We start from the raw sequence: 27,232 nt of genomic DNA on the forward strand, positions 1-27,232 counted from the left end.
ATAACAAGTGTTGACAAGGATGTGGAGAAAAGGGAAGGCTTGTGCACTGTTGGTAGGAATGCAAATTGTTACAGCCACTATGAAAAACACTATGGAAATTTCTCAAAAAATTAAAAATAAAATTGTCATATGATCCAGCAATTCCACTTCTGGGTATCTATCTGAAGAAAATGAAAACACTAGCTTGAAAAGACATGTGCAACCCCGTGTTCATTGCATTCTTTACAGTAGCCAAGACATGGCAACAACGTGTCCGTTGACCAGTGAATGGATAAAGAAGCTGTGGTATATATGTGTACAATGGAATATATTCAGCCATAAAAAAAAGAATGAAATCTTGCTATTTGCAACAGCATGGGTAGAACTCCCGGACTTTTACGCCAAGTGCAATAAGTTAGAGAAAGAGAAATATCATGTGGTCTCACTTGTGTGTGGAATCTTAAAAGGAAAAAAAGCTCATAAATAAGAGAAAAGATTGGTGGTTTCTAGAAATGGGGGGTGAGGGCTGCGTAGGGGGTGGGTGAAATGAGTGAGGGAAGTCAAAAGGTACAAACTTCCAGTTATAAAATAAGTCACCCTGGGGATGTACAACCCCTGCTAGAACGGGTTGTACAGCATGGTAACTATAGTGAATCCTACTAATAATACTGTATGAGGGATGGTACCTGCAAAGTACAGTTGAATTTGAAGTAATTGCAAACACAAAAACCAGTTACACCTTGGGATTAGGTTCAGAAGTAAAGAAATGTTTTTAATCTTGATCCATTAAGGATTCTTTTACAGGCCTAGGAATTTCATTGCCACCATGTGAAGCTGCATTTCTAGGGTAAAATGAAATACTTATTTCCAAATAAGCAAGTTATGCATGAATTTGTAATTTTCAATTCATAATTGAAAATGTATCTCTCTACAACTTAGCCAATTTGAATGAAAAAAGTAAGTCTATGAAATCACGTGATGTTTCTGTACATTTTAATCCTTAAGCTATGAGCAGAATGAATTGATATCTGTAACCAATAAGGAAGCCATCACTGAAAGGTGAGATTATATGTAGATAGATAGATATGTAAAGGTGCACACACAGAGATATTGAATACTAAGTTTCTTGTATGCCTTTTCTAAAATGTTGGTATGTTCTGTATGTAGCATTCTTTTTTTGATCTAGTTGGATAAAAGAGAAACAGATCAGAAGAGGGAGACTTACTCCCATCTGAGTGACTAGTAGCCAAAACTCTTAGAAACCTGTCAGATTGCCTGTGTGAGACTCTGCTAGAACGGGTTGTATTTGTTTGCTAGGGCTACTGTAACAAAATATCACAAATCGAGTGGTTTAAACAACAAAACTTTGTCTCAATCCTCAAGGCTAGAAGTTGGTATCAGGATGTTGGCAGGGGTGGTTTCTTCTGAGTGCTGTGAGGAAGAATCTCTTCCATGCCTCTCTCCTAGCTTCTGGTGGCTGCCGTCAATTGCTCCAATCTCTGCCTTCATCTTCACATGGCATCCTTTCCTTTTGTATAAGGACATCCGTCATATTGGATTAGGAACCCACCCTAACCAGTAGGACCACATCTTGACTTCTGCAACAATGCTACTTTCAATAAGGTCACATTCTGAGTTAAAGGGGATAAGACTTCACCATATGAATTTTAGTGGGACAGTATTCAGTCTACAACGTGGGACAAATGAGGAGAGATTCGTATTTGGAAACAAGGGGAAGGCTAGCTGTGGCCTGGGAAGACACGAGCCCTCAACAGAAGAGAATGGAGCTAACAGCCCCTAGATCTGTCCCACACCCTCCAGAGCTCTGCCACTACGTAAGGGTCCTCCAACCCAAACCCGTGATGGCAGTGGAAGTGGCTGGAGCCATCACTGCCTCAGGCCTGCAGTTGTTGACCCTGTGTGAGGGGCAGGAAAGGTGACCAGTAGGGGTGAAAATAAGGAAGTGACGGAACTTGAGAGTCAGGAATTTAGATGCAGTAAGAGGGCTGCGTACCTACAAACTGAAGTTAAATTGAAATAAATGCCATCACAAAAAGCTGTGAGCGTTCGGATTAAAGGAATAGTAAACAACTTGAGGCATTACTATTTTCACAGGCCTAAGATATCAATTACTGCCATGTAAAATGTCATGTTTAATGAAAATGACATACCAGCTTCAATTTAGTGTTAAATACATGAGTTTTTTAAAGATCAACAAGTTCATAACTGTATAGTAATTGTAGCCATTTAAATGACAAAAACCAAGTCAGTCAATTACATGTGATGTCTGACAATGTACCTTTTAAACTCTTTAGCCCATATCTGAATGAATTGATTGATATAAGAAACACGAGGAAGCCACCAGCAAAATATGAGATATAAAAGAATCAAGATATATATATAATTAATATACATACACATATACATATTTCTATTACGCAAACACTCACATGCTCGCACACAGACATACAACACAGAGAGAGAGATTGAAATTTGTGAAATTTACTCTAAGGAGCCTTCACAGCAATAAGAGTGTGTTTGACACTGTTTCTAAGTCGAGTCCTAGTAGGATGTGTAGGGAACTCTGTCTGCTCTGGGTCCAGTTGGAAAAAAGTAGCAAGTCATAAAAGGGCTGCTGCTTTCTCTAAGTGTGCTACCACTACTTACAGGCTGAAGATCATCATTACCACCTTATATAAGGTCTCATTTCTAATGAAAATGACATAGCAGGCTCAGTTTTGTGATATATACATGAATTGTTAAAGATCAACCAGTTCAAAAGTTGTAGAGTAACTGTAGTTATTTGAATGAAAAAAAGTAAGTCTAGAATCACGTGTGGTGTGTGAACCATGTATCTTCTCAATCTTTTAGCACTGCCCTGAATGAATTGACATCAGAAACCGATAAGGATGGCAACAATGAAACGTGAGATATAAATGAATATTAAAGATAAATGTTTTTTACGTACATGTAGGCACATGTATTTATATACTCTTATCAATATGAACACACAAACACATAAACATAAATATTATGGAAGAAAAAGAGGTGCAGTTTTCAAATTCATTCTTAGGAGTATCCATGACAATACAGTGTCTTTGACATTGTTATTAAATCTTCTCACTGTAACACCTGTTAGTAACTTTCTATCTTTTTTGGATCTAGTTGGATAAAAGAGGAACAGGTCATAAGAGGAAGCCTTCCTCCTGCTAATAACTACCAGCCAATTCCTGAGTCATGAACTTTTCTGATAGGTCAAAAACATTTATTACAAATGTATATAGAATCATTTCTGGGCAAAATGAGATATCAGATTTCAAATAATTGATTTACATGTGAATTTTCTAAGAGCCAACCAGTTTATGAGTTCAAGGGTAATTATAGCCCACCTGAACTAAGAAAGTAAAAGTCTAGAAGTCTTGTGGTATCTTATTTTGTCTGTTTTTAATCCTTTAGCACTGCCCCGAGTGAATGGATAGCAGCGTCCTCTGAAGGACTCTCCAATGCAAAGTGAGCTCTGATGAATAAATATGTATGTAATGTGTACATACACACATATGTGCATAATATACATATACAGAGAGATTGAGAATTGGGATGTTCACCCTTAGGAGCACCCATGGAAATATAGAGTTCCCTCGATACTGTTTCTAACGTCCTCTCATGGTAAGGTTCTATGTGGAATAGTCTTTGTCTTTTGAATTGAGGTAGAAAAAGAGGCACAAGACATAGAGGGAGCCTTCTTACTCGCAGTCTTGAGTGTCAGTTACTGGCAGCCAGACTCTCGGGAAACTGTCCGATTGCCTGTGTATGAGACTGTCCTGGAGTGGGTGTGGGGAAGATGAAAGCCGTCTGGAGCAAGGAGAATAATAATAAATTGTATCAGCTACCATGTGAGGCTGATAACCCAAATCCAGACCCATGTTCACATCAGATGGAGCCCCTGACTCAGGCCTGTAGTTACTTGACCCTGTGTGAGGGGCAGGAAAGACGAGCATGCTTCCTGTGGAGCACAGACGTGGTCAGGGAGTTAGATTGGTCAAGAAAGTTGGGTACCTACAAGCTGAAGTTGAATTTGAAATAAATTCCACCCCAAAACGTTGTTACACATTGGATGAGACTCAGTAGTAAAGAACTGTACTTCAATCTTGAGTCATTACCTTTTTGACAAGTGTAAGATATTCATTACAAATACATAAAGCCTCATTTCTGGGGAAAATGACCTACCAGGTTTCAAGCAATCGATTTACATGTCAGTTTTTAAAGGGTCATCTAGTTTTATAAGTGAAAGCATTAATTGAAACTAATTTGAACCAGAAAGTTTAACTGAGAAAATTATAGGGTGTCTGACTCTGTGCCTTTTTAATCCTTTAGCCCTGCTTTGAGTGAATTGACAACAGGAAGACCTGATGGACCCACCACTGATGGACCCACCCCGGATACGTGAGACAGAAATAAAGATAGAGAGATGTCAACAAAAAAATACATATGTACAGAAATGCAGAGAGGGAGAGCATGCGAGAGTGAGAGAAAGAGAGAGAGGAAAGGGGAGAGAGGTTGATTCTCTTTGGGAGGTTCATTTTTAGGAGGATTCGTGACATAACAGAGTGTCTTTGACATTGTTTCTAAATCTTTTTACTGTAGCCTATGTAAGTATGTTTCTTTCTTTCTTTCTTTTGTATCTAGTTGGATAAAACAGAAACAGGTCATAAGAGGGATGCTTCTTACTCATCTGTTTATCACTCTTAGATGCAACCGAAACCCCTAGGGAAACTATCCAAATGCTTGTGTATGAGGCTGTACTAAAATGGGCCAAGAAAGGAGAGAAACTTATTTTGCAAGGAGAAAGTTGTACTCCTGAAGGGGTTCAGGAGTCAAGAAATGTGTATAAACTTGATTCATGACTTCCCCCCGCCCCACCCAGGATGAAGATTTTCATTACAAATGTATAAAGCCTCACAGGGGAAAATGAAATACCAGGTTTTAAATAACTGATTAGAATGTTATTTTTAGGACAACTAGGTTATAAATTGTAAAGCAATTGTAGCTAATGTGCATTGAAAAATAAGTCTAGGGAGAGGTGAAGTCTTACCATGTGCATTTATAATCCTTTAGCCATGACCAGAGCCAGGTGGAAAAGGTAATTTGTGTTGAACCCTTCAATAAAAGGTGAGAGATAAATATATAGAGATAGTGTAAGGGGGGGTATTGAGATTTGTGAAATTTATTCTGGGGAACATCTGTGGCAATACAGTTTCTTGGCCGCTTTATCTAAGGGTTCTGTTTGTTTGTTTTGCCAGCCTCAGTATGTTACTTTCTTTCTTTTTTGGATCTATTTGGGGGGAAAAAAGAACAGGTCATAAAAGGGAGTGTTCTTACCCCTAGTCTGTTTGTTACCCCGAGTTAGGAGCAGCCCCTATCTGATACTTTCCCTTAGGAAAGTATCAGATTGCCCATGCGTGGGCCAAAAGAGGACAGAATCATAATAGGAGTTAGGAGAAGGTCTCAGTGGATGGAGAGCAGAGGGGAGCCCTCAGCAGAAAAAAGTGGATCTGATAGACCCTGCATGTGTCCCTCACCTTCCAGAGCTCTGCCACCATGTGAGGCTGGTGCCCCAAACCCAACCCCGCCATCACATTGGAGGGAGCCCCTGCCTTGTCTTGACCCTGTCTGAAGGGCAGGAAAGACATCTATGATTCATGAAGGGTTACTAGGTGTGGTGTAGCGACTTGAGAAGGCAGGAAGTTATAGGACAAGTGAGATGAGTACCTACAAACTGAAGCTGAATTGGAAGTAAATTTAATCACAAAATGGTGTTACACTTGGGGATTAGGTTCGGGAGTAAAGAAATGTACATAAATTTGATTTATTAAGTTTTCCCACAGGACTAAGATTTTTATTACCAACGGATAAAGTTCATTTCTACAGAAAAATTAAATACCAGGTTTTAAATAACTGATTAGAATGTTATTTTTAGGGCAACTAAATTATAAACTGCAGAGTAATTATAGCTAAATTGCATTTAAAAACAAATCTATAAGACGCATGGAGTCTTACTATGTCCACTTTAATCCGTTAGCCCTGAGTCATGTGACTTGAGAGGCAGAGGTGAAAGGTGAGATATAAACAGAGAGAGAGGGGAAAAGGGGAGGATATTGAGATTTGTGAAATCCAGTTAGTTATGGAGTCCTTGTCTCAGGCAGTTATTTGAATCCTATTCAAGGAGGAAACAAGATATCCATAATATGTGAAACGTAGGTGGTGCAGGGACCCAGGTTCCAAATAACTAATTGACATAATTTTTTTAGAGTTCAACCAGTTCATAAGTTCTAGAGCAAGTGTATCCAGTTTCAGCCAAAAAAAAGTGAAGTCGTTTCGTGCTATGTACATTTTTAATCCTTCACAATGACCCAAATAAATTGACATCAAAGGTCTTTGACTACTTTGATATAGCTTGCCTTTTAATTATGGTGCCTTCCAAGGCTGCTGATATAATTTACTTGCATCAGTGCTATCTATGTATTATGAATCTCTATCTTTATAGAAAGAGTGAGACAGAAAGAGAGAAGCAGACACGGAGACAAGAGACATAGGGAGAAACAGAGAGGGAAAGATTTGCAAAATTCAGTCTTGGAAGTATCCATAGGAATACAGAGTTTTCTAGACAATGATTCTAAATTTCTTTCTGTAAGATTGGGTCATCCAGTGAGCTAAGTCATGGTTCCTTTAGATTTAAAGAATTCTTTTTCTTCAAATAAGTTTCTCACATCACTGTTCCGTGTAGCAAATCTCTAATGATATATTTTTGCATTTGTTGGCGGTTAAAGTATGATGGGACTGCTGTCCAAGATCGATGATGGTGAAGAAGACAGTGACTCTCTCAATTCACATTAGTAAGTCAGTTTGAAGTTCGGAGGGAGGGAGCTGTTGATGGCTTTCTTATCTTTTAGAAGATGGGGCTCATGCTGAGGTGAAAAAAAAAGAGCTATGGAAAGATAGCAAAATGTTGGGGAGGGAGGGTATACAATGATTCCATTTGAATTTGCATATAAGTACCATACTTGAAAAAATATTTCCACGTATTCACAAGTAAATGTTCTTCTAGTTTGAAAATGTGAAAATATCCGTAGTAGAGACTAATTTTATGACAAAGTTTCTTTCTAAACAGAGGATTGCCGAATGCTACTTGCTCTTCACTTGTGTTCCTTTCTCATTTTTCTTGGATATGTTCTGATTCCTAGTTTTGTTGATTTTGTCTATGAGCAAATGGGACTGAGAGCCAAAGCAAACATGTTTTGCTGATTAAAGACCGCTTCATGTCCATTGGGATTTTATGAATTTTGACTTGCTCCTGAGTAATCTCATGAGAGTACTTCCTGTTGCAGTGATCTGAAGGCATTTTTACCTGTACTCAATGACAAGGACACGATACCTTCTTAAAATCACACACGTCTGACTCTCCCTCCCCCAAACTACTATGTATAAAATAAGCATCAAGGATCTATTGTACAGCACAGGGAAATATAGCCGTTATTTTGTAATAACGTTAAATTGAATATAATCTATAAACTTATTGAATGACTATGTTGTACACCCAAAACTAATATAATATTGTAAATTAATTGTACTTCCAAAAAAAGCCCATGTGTCTGGACTGCAGAATTATTCCTGCAATTTTTCTTCTGCTACTCTCTTGGCCAGTTACTTAAGCATTCACCTACTTGAATTAATGTTGGGGAGTGAGTATTGCTAAAGAGGCATTGAATTGGTTACTGTTGTAATCTGTTGGTGTCTAGACAAAAACAACGTGAAAACTAAAGGGGCGACTAATGAATACAAATAGTTCTTCAAATTACCCATGAATTTCCATTTTCTGTTTTTTTATCATGGGCCATCAATGAAGAGTTCACGCTGCTACTTAATTAAATGATATGTCTGCCTATTAACTATATATTTTCTGCAATGAGGCTGCCCAGGGCAGGGGCAAAATTTGAATAGACTGAGCAAGGCAAGCATTTCCTTCTTCTTACAAACAAAAAGTGTTAGTTTAGTTTTGTTTTTTAAATTACGAATGCTTATGGTATAGATTTGGGTGGCATTTGCAATACTCCCTGTGTGAGAGACACTGGTGTTTCAGACCAGGGGATGGTATTAGATTTGGAGTAAGACCTGGAATCAGTGCTTGGCTTTGGCATCTAATACGCACTGGACACTTGGCAAAATACTAAACTACTTTAAATTTTAGGTCTTTTATCTGTAAACTGGTAATAATGCTATCTACAATATCTATCTACTGGGTGCTAGGTGTAGTATAATAAAAAACTAAAACTAAATGTGGAGTGATATGTACACACATATTATTCAGTGTGAATTTAAAACTCCAAAGCACCGCAAATAATTTTTATACTAAAAATCAAAACTAAAGCAACAAAATTTCACTATTAGGAAAATCAGAAAATACAAGCAATAAAACCTCCCATGAAGAGGCATTCCTAATGTTTAATAGATGCCCCTCAAGGTTCTTTAGGCTTATACATTTTTTGTTTATGGATATGGTATCATACATTGTTTTAAAAATAACCTTATTACTTCGTGACATATCATGACTATATTTCCATGCATTTACATTTGCATTTGCAACATTATATATTTTTTAATTTCAGATTTTTTATTGTTGCCTGAAGTTCTGCCTATATTTGACTTTATTGATTTTTAAATTTGCAACATTCCTTTTGACAGCTGTATAATATTTCATGGTATAGATGTTTAAATTGTCATTCATTTAAATTGTCAGATATTTCTGGACATTTCAGCTGTGACTGATTACAAAAAATGATGAATAACTTTGAGACCAAACCTCTGTATATTTGATTTCTTTATAATACAAATTCTCGGAGGTGGAAATTGTGTGTCAAAAGGAACGTTTGTGAGGCTATTGATTTTGCTACTTTCCACACCAAGATGCAGTGTGCATTTCTTCCCCGTTCACGCTAGCCATCGCTCATCTTTTCAATGTTAGTTAATCTGTTTGTTCTAATGCACATTTGACATTGTTTTTGTTTCTACTTTTTTCATAGAACTTGTATTTCATTGTTTTCAAACTACCTTTGCCCGTTTAAAATTGGGGTATTTATCACTGCCATTGGATAGAAAAGTTAAATATATCCTTTTTATATCATAGATAGGGCAAGTATTTTTTCCCAGGTTGCCTAGCTTTTCACTATATAGAAGCTTATAATCCTCATACAGTTGAGTACATCTGTCCTTTTCTTTATGATTGATGCCTTTAGTGTCAGAAAGTCTTTCTCTACCGAAGATTTTACTATATTCACCGAAATTCATCTATGTTTTGAATTTATTTTCTACATTGAAAGAGAACATCTGCCCAGGATTTATTTTGTATTAAGGTATAAAATGTAGGCGTCTACTTTTCTCCCAGGTGACTACTTAGTTTTCCCAGCATCAAAGTTGCATCCCCCTCCATTGTCCTTACCCTAATTTAATGATCCTTATTGCATTTATCACCTTCTAACTTACTACCTTATTTACTTATTTATTATATTTATGGTCTGCACGAGACAGAATTGAAACATCATGATGGAAGAAAATTTTGTCCATTTTTTTAACTGCTGTATCTCCAGTGCCTCAAACAGTGCCATGGCACATAGTAGGCACTCAGTGAGTTTGGTTGAATGAATGAACCCATTATTGAAAACATTTATATCTTGTTCAAAGATTTTTAAATCCATCTCTATCATGTTATGAATCTTTATACGCTGGGTCTTTCCAGAATCTATTTTATTTAATCATTTTTCTAGCCTTCTGATTTCAGCATGCTTTTCACACATGGTGATATAATTTATAGTGAACTAAAGCATTTTTTAAAAACATAAGGTCCATCCTTTTCCTCTTCCCCTTTTGTTTTTGTAGTCTCAAATTACCTGTTTTTGTTTAGTGAGTTTGTTACCAAACTGTAGATAGCTATAGTTATTTTTCTGCTTTCTTTTTTTGTCTCCCTTTAACCTTTATACTCTAATAAAGTATTTAAAAATCTATCTTGGTAAAGAGTGGCAATTTTCTGGTTCTATTTATCACCTTGCTGAAAGTTTTGTGTATTTCTGTCATTTTGTTTGTGATAGAAGAGTTCCTTTCAACATTTCTTGTAAGGCAGGTCTAGTGTTGATGAACTCCAGCTTCTCTTTGTCTGGGAAAGCATTTATTTCTCCTTCATATCTGAATGATAACTGTGTTATATAGAGTATTCTTGGGTGACAGTTTTTATGTTTCAGTATTTTGAGAATGTCATTCCACTCCCTCTTGGCCTGTAGGGTTTCTGCTGAGAAATCTGCTGATAGCCTAGTAGTGGGGGTTCCCTGGTAGGTTACCATCCTTTTTGCCCTGGCTGATTTTAAAATTCTTTGTCATTCACTTTTAACAGTTTTAATATTATTTGTCTTGGAGAAGGTGTTTTTGCATTGAGGTAATTAGGTGTTCTCTTAGCTTAATGGACTTGTAACTCCAGTTCCTTCCCCAAGTTTGGGATGTTCCCAGCTATTGTTTCTTTAAATAAACTCTCTGCTCCCTTTTCCCTCTCTTCTCCTTCTGGGATATGCACTATCCTAATGTTGTCCTTCCTAAAAGAGATAACTCTCTCAGGATTTCTTCCTTTTAAAAACCTTATTTCTCTTTCCTCTTCTACTTGTATCATTTTTAGATTGCTGTATTCCAGCTTGCTAATTCTCTCTTCCATATTGTCTGCTCTGTTTCCAGTGCTTCTAATGTGTGTTCTTTATCTCATTTATTGAGTTCTTGAGCTCCAGAGTTTCTTTTTGCTTCCTTTTTATTTATTTATTTATTTAAATTATTTTTTATTGACGTATAGTTGATTTACAATGTTGTGTTAAGTTTCTGCTGTACAGCAAAGGGCATCAGTTATACCTATACATATATATCCACTCTATTGAGTAGAGTTCCCTGTACTACACAGTAGGTTCTTATTAGTTATCTATTTGATATATAGTAGTGTGTATATGTCAATCCCAGTCTCCCAATTGTTTCTTTTTAGAGTTTCAGTCTCTTTGGTAAAATATTCTTTCTGATCATTCATTTTTATTCCTGAGCTCATTAAACTACCTTTCTGAGTTTTCTTATATCTCATTGAGTTCATGGGCTGTGCCACTGCAGGTGGGGGAGTGGCAGTGAGGTTGTGGTCACCTCGGCAGCTGGAGGGACAGGATGCCAGGCCCCAGTGTTGGTCAGTTACATGTAGCCATGGGTGCTGGTGTGGTCTGGAGCCTGTAGTCATGTGTGCTGCTTCCCCTGCTGCTACTGTGTTCTCTGAAGCTGTGGGCACAGCTGCTGTGGTCAGAGGGCCAGGATTGCAGGCACTGATTCCACTGTTCCCTCGTTCCATCTCTTCTAAGTGTTCCAATTCACCTGCCTTTAGATGTACAGGTGTGTGGAGTCCTCTGGCAAACTGTTGTGTTGGACAGTGGCACCTTTGTTGAGTTGTGGGTTTTATTGGTTGTAGATTGAAGGGGAGAGACCAAGGTAGTTTTTCACTCTGTCATGTTTCTGACATCACTGTGAATGTACCATATTTTCTTATCCATTCACCCATTGATGGGAATTTGGATTATTTCCAGTTTTGGCCTGTTATGAGTAATGTGGCTATGAACGTTTACGTACAAGTTTTTTGTGTGGACACAACTTTCATTTATCTTTGGTTAGTGCCAAGGAATAGGGTTGCTGATACTTATGGTAAAGTGTCTGTTTAATTGTATGAGAAATAGTTTCCAAAATGGCAGTACCATTTCACATCTCTTCTTATCTTTAGGTTTTCATTTTCTTTCATCAAGTTTTGTAATTTTCAGCCTACAGATCCTGCACATATCTTGTTACTTTATAAAAAAGTATTTCATGGGTTTTGGTGCTAATATAAATGGTTCAGTTGCTTACATTTCTACTTTTCAATCATTCATTGCTAGTATATCGAAATATAGTTGAATTTTGTATATTGCCCTTTTATACAATAACTATTAAACTCACTTATTCTGTTAGCTTTTTTGTGGATTCCGTGGGATTTTCTAGGTAGGCAAGCATCTCCTCTACAAATAGTGAGTTTTATTTCTTCCTTTTCAATCTATAGGCCTTTTATTTCCATTTCTTGCTTTATTACATTGACTCCAATATAATTTTGAGTGGAAGAAGTGTGAACTGACATCCTAGATTCCTAATCATTGGAAGAAAACATTCAGTCTCACCATTAAGATTGATATCAGCCATAGGTTTTTTGTTTGTTTGTTTGTTTTGGGGGGCATAAATGCCCCTTGTCAGGTTAAGGAAGTTTCCTTTTTTCCTAGTTCACTGAAAGTTTTTATCATAAATGGATGTTAAATTTTGTTTTAAAATTTTTTTACCTCTATGGAGATGATCATATGTTTTATTTTCCTTAGTTTATTGACATGGCAAATTACATTATTTTTAGAATGTTGACCCATCCTTGAATTCCTGGAACAAACACCAAGTGGTCATGAATTTAAAAAATATATATACTGCTGGATTCAATTTATTAATGGTTTGTTAAGGATTTTTGTATCTATATTTATGAGGGATATTGGTAATTTTCTTGTCAGGTAATGTCTTGACTGGTTTTGGTATCAGGGTAATGCTAATGTCCTAAAATGAGTTTGGAAGCAGTCCCTATTCTTCTGCTTTATGGAAGAGTTTGTTTCGATTTGTATCTTCCTTAAAGAATTAAGTAGAATTCTCCAGTGAAGTCAGTTGGGCTTGGACTTTTTTGTTGTTGTTGGAAAGTTTTCAACTAAAAGTTCAATTTCTCTACAAGATATATTACCTTTTAAGCTATTCAGGTTATCTATTTTTTCTTGAGCACATTTTAGTAGCTTGTGTCTTGCAAACAATATGTCCATTTAATCTAAGTTGTCATATGTGGCACCTTTAAAATTTCTGTAGTGATAACATGCAATTAAATATCTTGTATAGTACTCTCCCACTTCACTGGTTTTATTAAATCGTGGTCAGAAAATGTAGTCTGAATAATTTTTATATTTTAGAGTACCATTAAAGTTTTTTATCTTCTTGTAGGATAAATTTCTTTTAAAATTTCATAGAAATGCTTTAAATATGTTTTATCTGCACAATAGAAACTATATATATATATAGTTTTTAAATATATATATATATACATATACATATATATATATATATATATGTAAATGGAGAGCGCTTGACCAGGGACACTCAGATCTTATCCTTGCTACCAACACCCCACTCCAAAGGGAAGTATATCCCTGAGGACCAAGCCGGGCAAAGGACACTCCTAGGTACTTTGGAGGCTCCTCTCTAAGTCCCAGTAAAGAACCTAATGAGCTAACTTAGGTTGGACTCAGATCTAAAGCCTGACTCTGCTCTCTTCAACCTGAGTTTAATGTAGGAATATAGCCTTGTCTGTTGTGGATAGTTTGTTGGTGGGGGGGGACCCAGAGCCCTGGAGTGAGAGTAGGAAAACCAAAGAATCATCCCAGTGCCTTTAATGGTTTGAGTATGACCACATGCCTCCCTGCACCATCTGTGCAGAGAAATAAGTGTCCAATGGGAAAGATAGGTCCTGCCCCCAATGCAGATCCCACCCCTGTTCAATACGGTCTTAATAGTATCTTATAGAGTCTACCTTCTATCAGGATAAAATAAGTCTTGGTCATCGTTAATATTTTTGCTTTGAATTCAACTTTGATATTAATATTACAACTTTTCGTGTTTTGAGATTTAATATTTGCATCTGATATCTTTGTCCATCTCTTTATTTTCAAACTATCATTTTAATTTAGTTTTTGTCCTTGTATACAGCATATAGTGCATTTAGTTTTTAAACTTATCTAAAAGTATTTGTCAGTATTTGATATGAGAGTAATGTGTTGGTATTTATTATCATTTCAGGTATGTTTGGTTTTATTTGCTATCATTTTACTTTGTTTTCTGTATTAAACACTTCCTTGATATTTTTTCTTTAATTTTTTTTAACACTATGCTATTAGTTGATTTGTTTTTATTCAAGTTTTAATAATATGAAAGTTATAAACCTATTTTTAGAAAACATAATTGTACCTTTGTTTCTCCATCCATATCCATTTTAAAACTGGACTTGTACCTGGGAAGATAGAAATGCAACATGCTTTTACTTCTGTCTTCTGAGAAACCTAAATTAATGTGGAACAACCCTGCAAATTTAAATCCATACTATTATCGAGAATTTTGTTATTTATCTTGGCTTTTAGAATCATTTGTTTACATTTCCACGTGCTACATTAACAATGATTATTTGGACTTAGTTCTGAATTTGTATGATTTTATTTCTTGACACCTTTTCTCTATAAGACATCTTCCTTATTCTTGCCTTCTTCATATTTTTATTCCTTGCTCAGTTGGCTCAAGCACTTCTCTGAGTAATCATTTTTGGGACCATTACATGGTTGCACTGGGTGTTGGAGAGTGTATGTCTGCTGCTCCCAAATATGAATAACACTTTTTCTAAATGTATAATTACTGAGTTACAGTCCTTTCCCAGCAAACTCCACACACATTGTTTGAAGCTGCATTTATATAGCACACTCTTTTTTTTTTTAAAAAAAATCTCAATTCTACATTTACTTGGGGTGGGGTAGTTTTGGGAGGCACTGAAAGTGATAGTAGAGCCTAAAGCCACCCCAAGCCATCCTTTTGTGCCCCAATGATTCTGTCGGGCATGGTTCTGTAAATTCACTTTGTCAAGTAAGTTGTGATTTGTTGTAACATTTCTTTGCTACCCAGAGATCTGATAGTCTGTCTGGGATCAGAAAGGGCTTGTATTAAGAGAATGGCAACCTCAGGGGAGGTTCACCTCTTTTGGCCAATCAGTTCCCCATCCACATCGACCTTTTCTCACTAGGCCTGGGCAGAGGTAGTGGGTGCAGATGGAGCAGGGAGAAATTAGAGGGGGTGGGGAGATCTTATAGCTCAGCTTAGCCCAACAGTATCCATCTGTGGCCCGTTGCATTGGGCAGTGCCCCAGTTCTATTGGGCATATATCCTCCCTCTTCTCCAGTCTTGGGCACAGTCTGTGAGCATTGCTTTGGGATTAAATCCCACTTGGGGTGGAATTTGGGTCACGTGTTGGAGGCTTCAGCAGGGCAAGAAATTGCTCCTCAATGACTACCTTGTCTCCAGCCCTAGTGTAAAATGAGGCACAACTGCTGGCGCTCTAAAACCGTCTCCTCCTCCTACTAAGGGAAGGAGCCCAGCCTCCAGTGTGTTTCCCCTTTGAAATGTATCTTACTGACATTCCTCACCCCCAAAGTGCAGTTCCCCCCCCAGCTGTGAGTCTCATTAATGTGTAACTGTCTTATTCATGGGGTGACTTGTTTCAAGAAATGAATATTGCAAGACGAGCTTCCCTGAAGTGCCCTATTCTATTGCTGTAGAACAGGTCTGGCCATAGTTTGATGACTTGCCCAGGATCCCACAGCTCACTCTTGGGAGAGCTGGAACACACATCTCTTCTACCATTCCCTTCTGTCTCCATGCTCTGTTGCTTTAGTTGATGACCCCAAGCTTAATCTTATCATTAAGTTGGGATTAGAGCTTTACAGTCAAGGGAAAGTTTAGTGTTTTTTTTCACATATATTCTACATAGGAAAGAAAAAAAAAGAATCAGGTGACATTTTTACAGTTATTAGCAAAAAGCATTTTGTTAGGCAACTTCTGGAGACTTTAAAAATTATATTTATAGGGGCCTCCCTGGTGGCGCAGTGGTTGAGAGTCCGCCTGCCGATGCAGGGGATACGGGTTCGTGCCCCGGTCTGGGAGGATCCCATATGCCGCGGAGCGGCTGGGCCCGTGAGCCATGGCTGCTGAGCCTGCGCGTCCGGAGCCTGTGCTCCGCAACGGGAGAGGCCACAACAGTGAGAGGCCCGCGTACCACAAAAAAAAAAAAAAAAAAAAAAAAAAAAAAAAAAAAAAAAAAAAATTATATTTATAAAGGCCTTTGTTGGTTAAATTCATACTATATGTTAGGAAAAATCTGATACACCTGAAAGCTCTGAAATTTTATTTTTACTTCTTATTGCAGCAGCAGGATTAAGAGAATTGTGTACTTGATTGTATCATCCTTCCCTTTCAGGTATGTGAGACTCTAGAAAAGAAGGTAATTAAGTATGTATTACATTTAATATCAATATTTTTTAATGGCAGAGGATCTGGGAGGGGAAAAAAAAGCATTTCCACTGTCAGTATGTCGCTAAATAAACTTTGTGCCCGATTTAATGCAATCTAATTTATCTTGGAATTTTAATTGAAGCTGAACATTAAGAATTGCAAAGAAATGGCATGTACGGAGTCTAATAGCAACATATTACCATGTTTTTTTCTACCTGTCAAAGTAAAAATAATGAAACATGCATTTCAAAATTCTATAGTTATAAGGAAAGTGTTTTAGTAAATACCTTATTCACCTAGAATTACTCCTTAATTCTGGAAACATTTTACTTAGATCTTTCTTCTCTACATGATAGTAAGATTTCATACTATGTTACAGATTCACACAATGTACTTGCTTCCTTTTAAATTGATAATATTTGAATTTGCATTGCAATTGTGAAAAAGTGCTTTAAGATTAATTTATCTTCATAGATGACACAAATAGTACAATCAACTTCTAGAGAATATGTTGAGCATATATAGGAAAAAGGCTTAGGAGTTACTTTAGAGTTCAATTATGTATGTATTCATTGAATTGAATTCCTTCTTACGTGCCCAGAACTGTGCCAGAACCATCCATTGATATGTAATCTTATATTTGTTGATAATCTCACTGATAAGAAGCCTTACTGGTCAAAGAAGTCTTTTAAGGGCTTATGTTAGTCATGCTTTCACTTGGTTTTTATTACTCAATTCTTTAAAAATAGCAAGGTGAATGAGGTTACTTTATTGTGGGAAATTGGTAGAAGACCCTTCAAAATTCTTAAATTTTAAGAAGAGTTTACAAGTGGAAACATGTCATTTTAATGTAGTTTGCCTATTCTGTCTTGGAGTGTTGGTCTGATGTGTCTTAATATAAAAGGGCATGATATCATGAAGTGGTTTAGTGGGAAGTTTCTTTCCCTAACAACTGCTTCTATTGGGTGAAAGCAGAGTGATTTATGTTGAGATTCTAAGAGCAGTTCTCCCTACCACTGAACGGTTTAACCCAAAATAATGACATTTTGATATCAGATCATGGGGCTGAAGTTAGTCTACCTATAGATGTGAAAACCACTTGATCCTTATTTGGTTTATTTATTTGTTTGTTGTAGAATACTTGGAATTTTGCTGACCTTTGTGGATGTGTCCCTCATCATTACAGACATACTTGTCTCTGATAGCACGATATATATTCCTTTGGAGTATCGTGCAGTTTCTTTAGCTATGGCTTTATTTTTTTTCATGGACGTTTTTCTTCGAGTGTTTATAGAAGGGTAAGTATGATTAATTTTTTAAAAGCACATAGAGCTATTTTGTACTGCTATGAAAAGCATCTCAAGTAATGACCAGGTCAACCCAACTAAATATGCCCCTTTTTATCAAAATAATTCTCCTTGAAGGCATCCTCCACAAGAGAAACAACAGTCCAAATCCCAATTTCTATCAGACTGAGCTTTAATATTACTCTTGCAACTGGCACTCTAGTCTGCAAACCATGTATTCTCGATGGTTCCTTCAACAGGTACAGCTTAAAGGGTTTGCAAAATGGGGCCAGGCAGCTAATATGTCTACATGCACATTATTAAGAGGAATGTGTATGTGAAGTATAACTATTGATATTTTAATTGAGTTCAATGTAAATAAAAGCTGACAGTATATTAAGTACTAGATAATAGATCATGAGCAAACCCTACCTCAGTTAAAATAAAAATTTGTGGTACTTCCCTGGCAGTCCCGTGGTTAGGACTCCATGCTTCCGCTGCAGGGGGCATGGGTTCGACCCCTTGTCGGGAAACTAGGATCCTGCAAGCTGCACGGCCAAAAAAAATTTTTTTTAATGAGACACTTAAAAATAAATGAACAAAAACTTGTGTTAAGCTCTATGGGAGAGCGAGTCAGGAACTAAAGTCCCCAGCCTCACTTCATCCAGAGCATTTCGGAACATGCTTGTCTCCTTTCTGGCTGAATTTCTGTCCTCGTGCCTCTGAGCTGAGGACAGTTGCCCACTCCCAGGTTACTCAGAGCCTAAAGGAGCTATCCCAGGACTAGAAGATTTCCCTGGAGCCCCAGTGCCCATAGCTGAAGGAGCTAGTGTTGAGGAGGAGGTGCCAGGGCTGAAAGTTCAGCTTTGCACAGAGGAGGCCACACCAGCTCACTGGGATTCCACTGTGGGTGCAAAGCCAGGTGATGAGTTTGCAGGCCAAAGTAGTGGACCCGTCTTCCTCTCACAAGCTCCTTTCATGCACTTCTCACAGCCCGTTTCTCTAGGGCTGTGACATGTTCAGCTTCCATTGTCCGATAGCATCGCTCACCATCCCATCTCTCTCTCCCCGCTGTGTCCAGGCAATGCTTGCCTCTTGTTCAATGGTTTGGTTATATCTCTTACTATACTTATGGCTCTACTTGCCATATTGATGTTTTTGTCCTATATAAGTATAAAATGAGTCTGAATATTTTTTTTCCTTAATCTAGTCTAGTAAATGCACTTTAAGTCATTCATCAACGCTGAATTCCTTTTAAAAAACTATTTATTTATTTTGGCTGCGCTGGTTCTTAGTTGCAGCATGCGGACTCTTAGTTGCGGCATGTGCATGGGATCTAGTTCCCTGACCAGGGATCTAACCTGGGCTCCCTGCATTGGGAGCGCAGAGTCTTACCCATTGGACCACCAGGGAAATCCCAAACCAGAAATCTTAAGGGTGCTTTAAAAATATCCCTACCTCTTCTTTGGGGAAGCATAAACATATCTTGTTTGTTTTTTGTTACAGGGTACGACGGTATTTTTCCGATATGTTGAACTCCTTAGATGCTTCCATTATTGTGGTGACTCTACTGGTCAATATTGCTTATATTTTCTATGACTTCAAGTTTCTTAAAAATTTCCCCAAGTAAGAAACATATGCTTCCCTTCTCTTAACGTTTTTCTTTCTTAAAAAGTATTTTCTGTGGCTTTCATTTTGTGTAATCTTTTTAACTCTGAATGTGCTAATTCTGTGCTAAATAAGCTGCTTGAAAATGAAACGTTGAGTTAAATTTCTATCTGGAAACTAAAGGATGGTGGTGTTTAGGGACAAGTGAAGGGTGTCCACACTGAGTACCTTAGTTGAGTGAAGAAGATGACGCCCCCAAAGAAGAAACTGGGGACTTGCCTCTTGTACCTAACTTGAACTTCTCTACCTTTTGAAATTCCCACTAAATTCCCACTTGTGCTTCAACCACACATTTCTTACACGTGAAATTCCTGGGATTTTCCTATAACCAAGAGAGTACTGGTGTGAGTTGATGAAAAATTTGAGTGACTCCAATGATGATTCTCTAAAAAGGCACAAATGGAAGAGAAAAACGAGGTGACATGGGTAGAAACACAGAGGTGGAATGTTTGCAGGGCAGTTAACATGACGGAAGCTGAGGCAGAGTTAGAACTGTTAGGGGTCAAAGCAAAATGTGTATGAGCCACCGATGGCTTTTTTCTTTCTCCTCCTCTTTCTACTGTGGCAGTGAGAAAAAGAAGAGCAAAAGTGTTCTAGGATGTAGCTGTTGGGTGGCTCACTAGGCTTATTCCTTAGTCAGATAGCTTGCCACTTCCTGCACTCCAGCTTCTCAGGACTTTCCCTCAGGTCCCAACAAAACTTGATGTGATAAGCTTTTGGAGTTTTTGAAAAGAACCCAAACCAGTATGGTCTTCAGACAGGCCACCTCAGCATCAGGGAAGAGCTTGTCAGAAATACCAGAAGACAAACACCTCAGGGCCCACTCTAGACCTACTGAATCAGTATGCACACTCAAGCTAGAGAAGCGCTAGCCCAGACCATCAGTTCTTTGCCATCGTGTTTCTTCCTGATGGTAGGAGACACACTTGGGAAGTAACTCATCTGCTATCTGCCTGATGTGTGTTCACAGCTCTAGTGAACCCCTGTTACGCATGGGAGTAACAGAGGGGAATAAGAATTCTGTTTTGATGGGAAAAAGGCTGGAAAATGCTTGTCTTAACCCACAGAAGTTAAACCCACAAATTCTGAGAGTCTACCATATGACTTTTTCTTTAAATCAGAGTTTCTCAACAGCAGCACTACTGGTATTTTGGACAGATACATTTTTAGTAAGGGAGCTGTCCTGTGCGTCGGTACTGAGCAGCATCCCTGGCCTCTAACCACTAGATGCAAGTAGCAGCCCCTCACAGGCAGTTGTGACAGCCAAAAATGTCTCTGAACATTGCCAAATATGCCCAGGGTGGGTGGGGTGGGTGGGAGGCTTGGGCCAGGGGGTCGTGTGCAAAATTTTGCCCCTGGTTAAGAGCCACTGCTCTAAACTTAGTCCATACTGACAAGATCCTCTGTTTCTAAAGCAAAAATGAATCTTTTATTGTTAGATTGAGAATTCTTTTACTACCTCTACGACTTACCCTTCTGTCAAGAGCTTTTCATCTGGCTCAGCAAAACAGACATCTTGCAATGCTGACCAGGAGGAGGGTAAGTGGGCAAAATATGTTTATGATTCAGAAAAAATGTTTGTGCTTCAGGAAATCCTGGCAAGGGTTGTAGATATCTATATATTGTTCTTTTTTTATGTTGATTCATGTTTTACAAATGAATGATTGTTTTAAACCCTCAGGTTTCAGAAAACAAACGGCGATACAAGAAGGATGGATTTGACTTAGACCTCACTTACATTACCGGTTTGTGAAGTTTCTCTCTTGATTTGCCTATATTAACATCACATTTTTCTTGTGTGTGAGTAGGTAATTATATGCTAATTTTGTTCTTTCCCTGTCTGAGGCATGTTCTTTTAAAGCATTTTTTATCCATGAAGACATATGCCACTCTGATAGTGTGACATATTTGGAGTTTAACCCTGCAAATGGAAAAATCTTAATTTTCATCTCCATTCAGGGCTACTTGCTTATAGTATAGGAAGTTAAATGGATTTTCAGCTGACTCCATTTGTTTGGTTTAGAATTTATTGAGTTCTAGTAGTTATCCTCGGGCCCAAGGATTTCAGAGAGACCTGTTCTCTTCCTAGAACGCTAGAGATGAAGTCATTGCTTTGTAGGTCTCGGGTTTCTGAGTCAGGGGAACACTGGAAAGCATCCTAGGAGTTCCCAACATTGCTCATTTTTCTTTGGTGTTTAAATAAGAAAGAAATTCCCACCACAGGGGGCCCTCCAGACTAAAGTCAACGCAAATCTGTTGCATAAGGCTGGAACCAGCTGAGACTTGGGAACACTGAATGTAATGGTCCAAATAGTGGATACTTTAATATCCAGTATTGGATATTAAAGTTGATTACCCTGAGGGTTAGTTAGCTTTTTTCCTGTCATTCTCAATCCTGAAAGTTCTCTTCTATGAAAACAGTCTGATTATATATGTAAGTCGAGTTCTCATATATTGTTTCCCATGTATAACATTTGTTAATAGTGACTGTTTTGACTTCCAGAGCGTATTATTGCCATGTCATTCCCATCTTCTGGAAAGCAGTCTTTCTATAGGAATCCCATTAAGGTAAGAGTTTTTATCTAACAAATGCTCACATTTCTCAGTAAACCTAGACTGTGGAATTGTAAGATAATGTTGGCCCAGAGATGACAGTGTTGTTCTCCTAAAAATTTACTCTTTCAGGTAAAACATTACCATGGATTGCTATCAATTAGCTTTCGCTGTGTGATGAATCACCCGCAAACTTAAATGACTTATAAGAGCAAACCTTTACTTTGCTCGTGATAATGTGGTTTGTGAATTTGAGTTGGGCTTAACTGATCAGGGACACGCTTAACTAATTTCAGCAGAGCTAACTCATGCATGTATGGGCAGCAACTGGGCATCTGAGGGTTGGCTAGTCTAAAATGGCCTTGCTGGATGGCTCCAAGTGATGTCTCATTCTGTAACAGGCTAGCTCAGGCTTGTTCACATAAGGCAGTGGCAAGGACCTCACTAGCATCAAGCGAAAGAATGCAGAGGCCCTGGCTCTCAACTAGTATAATGTGGCTTCTACCTTATTCTATTGGACAAGCAAACTACAAACCCAGTTCAGATTCAAGCAGACACAACAGATGCCGTCTCTGGAAGGCAGGAATTGTGGTGAATTGTGGCTGTTTTTCATGGTCTGTCATAGGGAAGAAGATTGAGAATTCTTGAACTAAAATGTGTATTCTTAGATTGAGATCCTAAATTACAGTGGCTCCATACTGCTTTAGGTTCTGTAGATTAAATAAAGTTCAAACATCAGGTGATGCTTACTATGAAATGCCAGTTAAAAGTCATTGTTTAAGAAGTTTGCATATGTGTGCGGGTGTGTATACATTAGTGCAATTTACAGTATTTGTTCTATCTCAGTGAAACTAATTATGTATATGTGTGTATGTCTATATATAAGTATGTGTATATATAATTATACTTTGAGGCATAAAAATTACTGTAAATTGTGGGAATCTCATGTATATCTTGATAAAATTATATATAGGTGTATATACAGCCAACACCCCTATCAAAATATAGACCATTTCTTGCTCTTTTTCAGTCAATACCCCAACACACTGGAGGTAATTACTCTTCTCACTTGTGTCACAACAGATTAGTTCTGCTTTTTCTTGAATTTCACATAAATGGAATCATAGACTACATCTTCTGTAACCAGCTTTTTATGCTTAAAATGAATTCTGTGGGATTTATCTAATATTGTTGGGTGTACAGTAGTTCTTTCTAAATAATATTTATTGCTTCTAGAATACTGATTGAAAGCTCAAGCGTTCAGTTTACTTACAAAAATTATACAATTATACATTGCTTCACAAAGGCAGCAAACACATTACACTTTAAAAAGTCTACTTTACAGAAAATTAAAAATTCTAAATAACAAAAGGTACATCTGAAGAAACAAGTATAAATTTGGCAGCCAGTAATTTTGACAGGAAGTTGTACAGCTTGCATGACTTTAATCTGTGAATATGACCTTCAGTCATTTAGCTCAAGTTCATATTAATTTATTTTTCCAGTATAATTGTGTTTCATACCATTGACATTTGCATACTCTAGAATATGTTAGAAAGAAATGTGTAGTATTCACAAATGTTCAGAAAAGCAAGCAGAAGTTCTGTGAATCTGCCCAGTTCTTCTGAGATGGTCTCACATCAGCTTCCTAAGCATATTCAATCCTACAAAATAGTAAGCTAATGTTTGAACACAATTTCCAAGATAAAGCACATTTTCTCACCAATAGTGAAGTCTTTTTCTCAAGCACCACAAAAGTATACAAAAGAATTTGAGTTTGAACAGATCTCTCAGAACGTGTTTAACCTGATATTTCAACAGACTTAAAATTTCCATGGTTTCACAAGGACCGGATGTTTAATTACTTAGAGGAGAAAGAAACGGCCTTGAAAGATGTGGACTCGATCATTACCAATAGAAAAAGTATCCAATGCATATCTTACAGAAACAGAAAAATAGAATATTGCCCCTCTCAGAATAATGTGTATATAATTATATGTAATATACATTATATATACTATAGAGCATATGTAAGGTAATGTATAGTTGTACATGTAATTATATAATATATAATACATTTCCCTCTTAAAATAGTGTATATTTAAATAAAATGTATATTTTAGTATATATTAAATATATATTAATATATAATGTGTAATATATAAAATTAGTATATAGTAAATGTAATATATATCATGTTATATATAACTGTGTATAAATTTTATATAGTATAACTATACATTATTCTATTTATAAATATATATTACATATATATCTTATCTCTTATAGAAAGAGAAAAATATAACATTTCCCCCTTAGAATAATACATGTATACTCATATATAATATATATTATACAGAATAATATATAATTACATGTATAAATTATAAATTGTATGTATATGTCTTATATAACATGTAAATATATTATTCCATTTATAAATCTAGAATATAAACTCATCTCATAGAAACAGAAAAATATAACATTTTCCCCTTTATAATAATATATTATATTTATATATAATATATTATGTTATATATAATTATCTAATGTATAAGTTATACAACTGTATATTTCATATCATATAATTATATAACAATAATATATACGTATGCATATATTATGACTATATTAACATCATAAATATATAATACTTAAGTATATAGCTATGTAACTTATATAAATTCATAATTTATATATTATATAATTTATATTTTGTATGAATGATATGTAAATTACAACTTATATATCATTTATACAGTATATAAATCTGTTATATATATTATTTGCATATAATGTTATATATGTTATATTACTTTATTTTATATTATATGATATGTATTATGTTACATACATTATATCATATAACATATATCACTATAAAATATGTTACATGTAAATATACATATATTATTCTAAGGGAGCAAATTTTTAATTTTTCTTGTTTCTGTAAAAGATGAACATATATGGAATTTATATTTATAAATATAAATAATACAACTACCATGAAACCCTTTAATTCATATGGTAAATGTTGAAACTATGACCAAAATATGAACACTGCCAGAGCTGTTAGAAAAAGACTAGAAGCCTTTTCACATATGTATAATCTAAGCATGATACTCTCCAAAAAAAAAAAAAAAAGAATTATAATTATTACCTTCCAGTTTGAAAACTTTAATTCTAAATTTTAAAAAAATCTATACACAAGCCACTGATTTAACCAGATCCTCCCCTGCCCTCCCCAAAAAGTGTTTAGTAAGCAGGACCCAGAGGAGCTGATATTCACAGCTCCTACAAGAACAACTCTTTCAGGGTTTATCCCATGAAGTACTTTATTTTACAACCTTCTTCTCGTGCAAAACTAAAGGTCCATTTGATTACACAGAACTTTCATACAGTGTAAAAGTAGAACTGAGTGTGAAATACTGCATGTAAGTATTTCTAAATAGTCTTGTTCCATCGGTTCATCAGTGACTTCTGTGGCTTTATAGTCATTTTCTGTGGAAGATTCTGAGAGAATCTCTCCAGTTCTACTGGAATTGGAGCCTCCTAGTTCTTCTGTTTCATGGCAGTCGGAATCCTACTTGCAGGGCCTCTGTTTTCACTGTCTTCAGAATGTAAATCTGTCTCATCCTGAGACAGATGAGATTCCTCTATTTGATTCTTTTCCATAGAATTCTCTTCATTTATAGTTAAGGCATCATCAGATTCTTTCTCTTGAATTTTTTTTTTCTGGAATCATTTCTGGTTTTTTTTTTTTTTTTTTTTTTTTTTGCGGTACGTGGGCCTCTCACTGTTGCGGCCTCTCCCGTTGCGGAGCACAGGCTCCGGACGCGCAGGCTCAGCGGCCGTGGCTCACGGGCCCAGCCGCTCCGCGGCATGTGGAATCTTCCCAGACCGGGGCACGAACCCAAGTCCCCTGCATTGGCAGGCGGACTCTCAACCACTGCGCCACCAGGGAAGCCCCATTTCTGTCGTTCAAGACACTCTTCCTCTTCATCCTCTTCTCTTTGTCTTTCTTCTTCGATGAAGCTGGTTCTTCTGTTTCTTCTGTCATAACTGAAGAAGTGTGACTAGAAGTTGTTTGGTCATCTCTGACTTCACCTTCTTTGTCAAACTTGAGTTTTTTAACCCCATGTCCCTCAGCTCCCAGACCATATTCATTTGGATGTTTATTTTCTATACGGCTCACTGAGGAGCTCCTGATCCAGATGTCAGAGTCACTGTGAATTTTGTCCTCATCATGCTGTAAGTTTGTAAAGCCTCTTTGCTCACTGTGCTCTGAGGCAAAAACCATTCCTCCCTTCCTCCCTCCCTTCTTTCCTTCCTTCCTTCCTTGTTCTCTCCCTTCCTCCCTTTCTCCCTCCCCACCCCATTCTCTCTCTTTTTTATTGTACAAGTTGCAGGAGTACAGCATTAAAATTCAACGTCTGTATACACTACAAAGTGATCACCAGCACAAGTCTAGCTGCCGTCTGTCACCATACAGTTGACCCTCTACCTATTTCAGCCACACCCCAAACCCCTTCCCCTCTGGTAACCAGTAATCTGTTCTCTGTATCTGTGTTTGGTTTTGTTCGCTTTTGTTTGTTCATTTGTTTTATTTTTTTAGATTTCACATATGAGTGAAATTGTATGGTGTTTGTCTTTCTCTGCCTGACAATTTCACTTAGCATAATACTTTCAAGGTCCATCCATGTTGTTGCAAATGACAGGACTTCATTCTTTTATGGTTGAGTAGTATTCATTTGTGTGTGTGTGTGTGTGTGTGCGCGCACATGCACGTGTATTTATCACATCTTTATTCATTCATCAGTGGACATTTGGGTTGTTTCCATATCTTGGCTGTTGTTAATACTGCTGCATTGAATATAGGGGTGCATATATCTTTTGGAATTATAGTGTTTTTTTGTGTTCTTTGGCTAAATACCCAGAAGTGGAATAGCTGGGATCATAGGGTATTTCTAGTCTTAATTTTGGGGGTCATCTCCATGCTGTTTTCCATAGTGGCTGCTCCAATTTACAGTCCCACCAACAGTGTTTGAGGGTTCCCTTTTCTCCACATCCTCTCCAACATTTGTTATTTCTTACCCTTTTGATAATAGTCATTCTAATAAGCATGAAGTGATATCTTATTGTGGTTTCGATGTGCATTTTTCCCTAATGATAAGCGATGCTGAAGATTTTTTGTTGTGCCCATTGGCCCTCTGTATATCTTCTTTGGAAATTTGTCTATTCAGGTCCTCTACCCATTTTTTAATTGGGTTGTTTTTTTGTTTTGAGGTTGTATAGTTCATATATTTTGGATATTAACCCCTTATTGGATATATAAATTGCAAATATTTTCACCCATTCACTAGGTTGCCTTTTCATTTTGATCATGGTTTTTATCACCGTGCAGAAGCTTTTTAGTTTGATGTAGTCCCATTTGTTGACATTGGCTTTTGTTTCCCTTGCCTTTGGAGTCAGATCCACAAAAACATCACTAAGAGCAATGTCAGTGAAATTACCAGCTATGTTTTCTTCTAGGA

General features: G+C 37.0%; 1 protein-coding gene across 1 annotated transcript in view; it reads left to right on the top strand.

Annotated features, from left to right (window-relative positions):
- The window catches only part of LOC307064925 (phosphatidylinositol 3,4,5-trisphosphate 3-phosphatase TPTE2-like), a gene marked incomplete at its 5' end in the record, with an annotated part of 75,689 nt that overhangs the window by 12,223 nt on the left and 36,234 nt on the right, over positions 1–27,232 (top strand). Inside the window, 11 exons of the mRNA XM_079721632.1 lie at positions 985–1,038; positions 2,851–2,904; positions 3,436–3,489; positions 4,354–4,422; positions 6,807–6,872; positions 16,106–16,156; positions 17,328–17,489; positions 18,984–19,103; positions 20,585–20,684; positions 20,827–20,890; positions 21,649–21,713. Of these exons, the coding sequence (XP_079577758.1) occupies positions 985–1,038; positions 2,851–2,904; positions 3,436–3,489; positions 4,354–4,422; positions 6,807–6,872; positions 16,106–16,156; positions 17,328–17,489; positions 18,984–19,103; positions 20,585–20,684; positions 20,827–20,890; positions 21,649–21,713 (859 nt within the window). The remainder of the gene's footprint in view (positions 1–984; positions 1,039–2,850; positions 2,905–3,435; positions 3,490–4,353; positions 4,423–6,806; positions 6,873–16,105; positions 16,157–17,327; positions 17,490–18,983; positions 19,104–20,584; positions 20,685–20,826; positions 20,891–21,648; positions 21,714–27,232) is intronic.

The sequence above is a fragment of the Hyperoodon ampullatus genome (assembly GCF_949752795.1).
Source record: "Hyperoodon ampullatus genome assembly, chromosome: 16".
NCBI classification, from domain to species: domain Eukaryota; kingdom Metazoa; phylum Chordata; class Mammalia; order Artiodactyla; family Ziphiidae; genus Hyperoodon; species Hyperoodon ampullatus.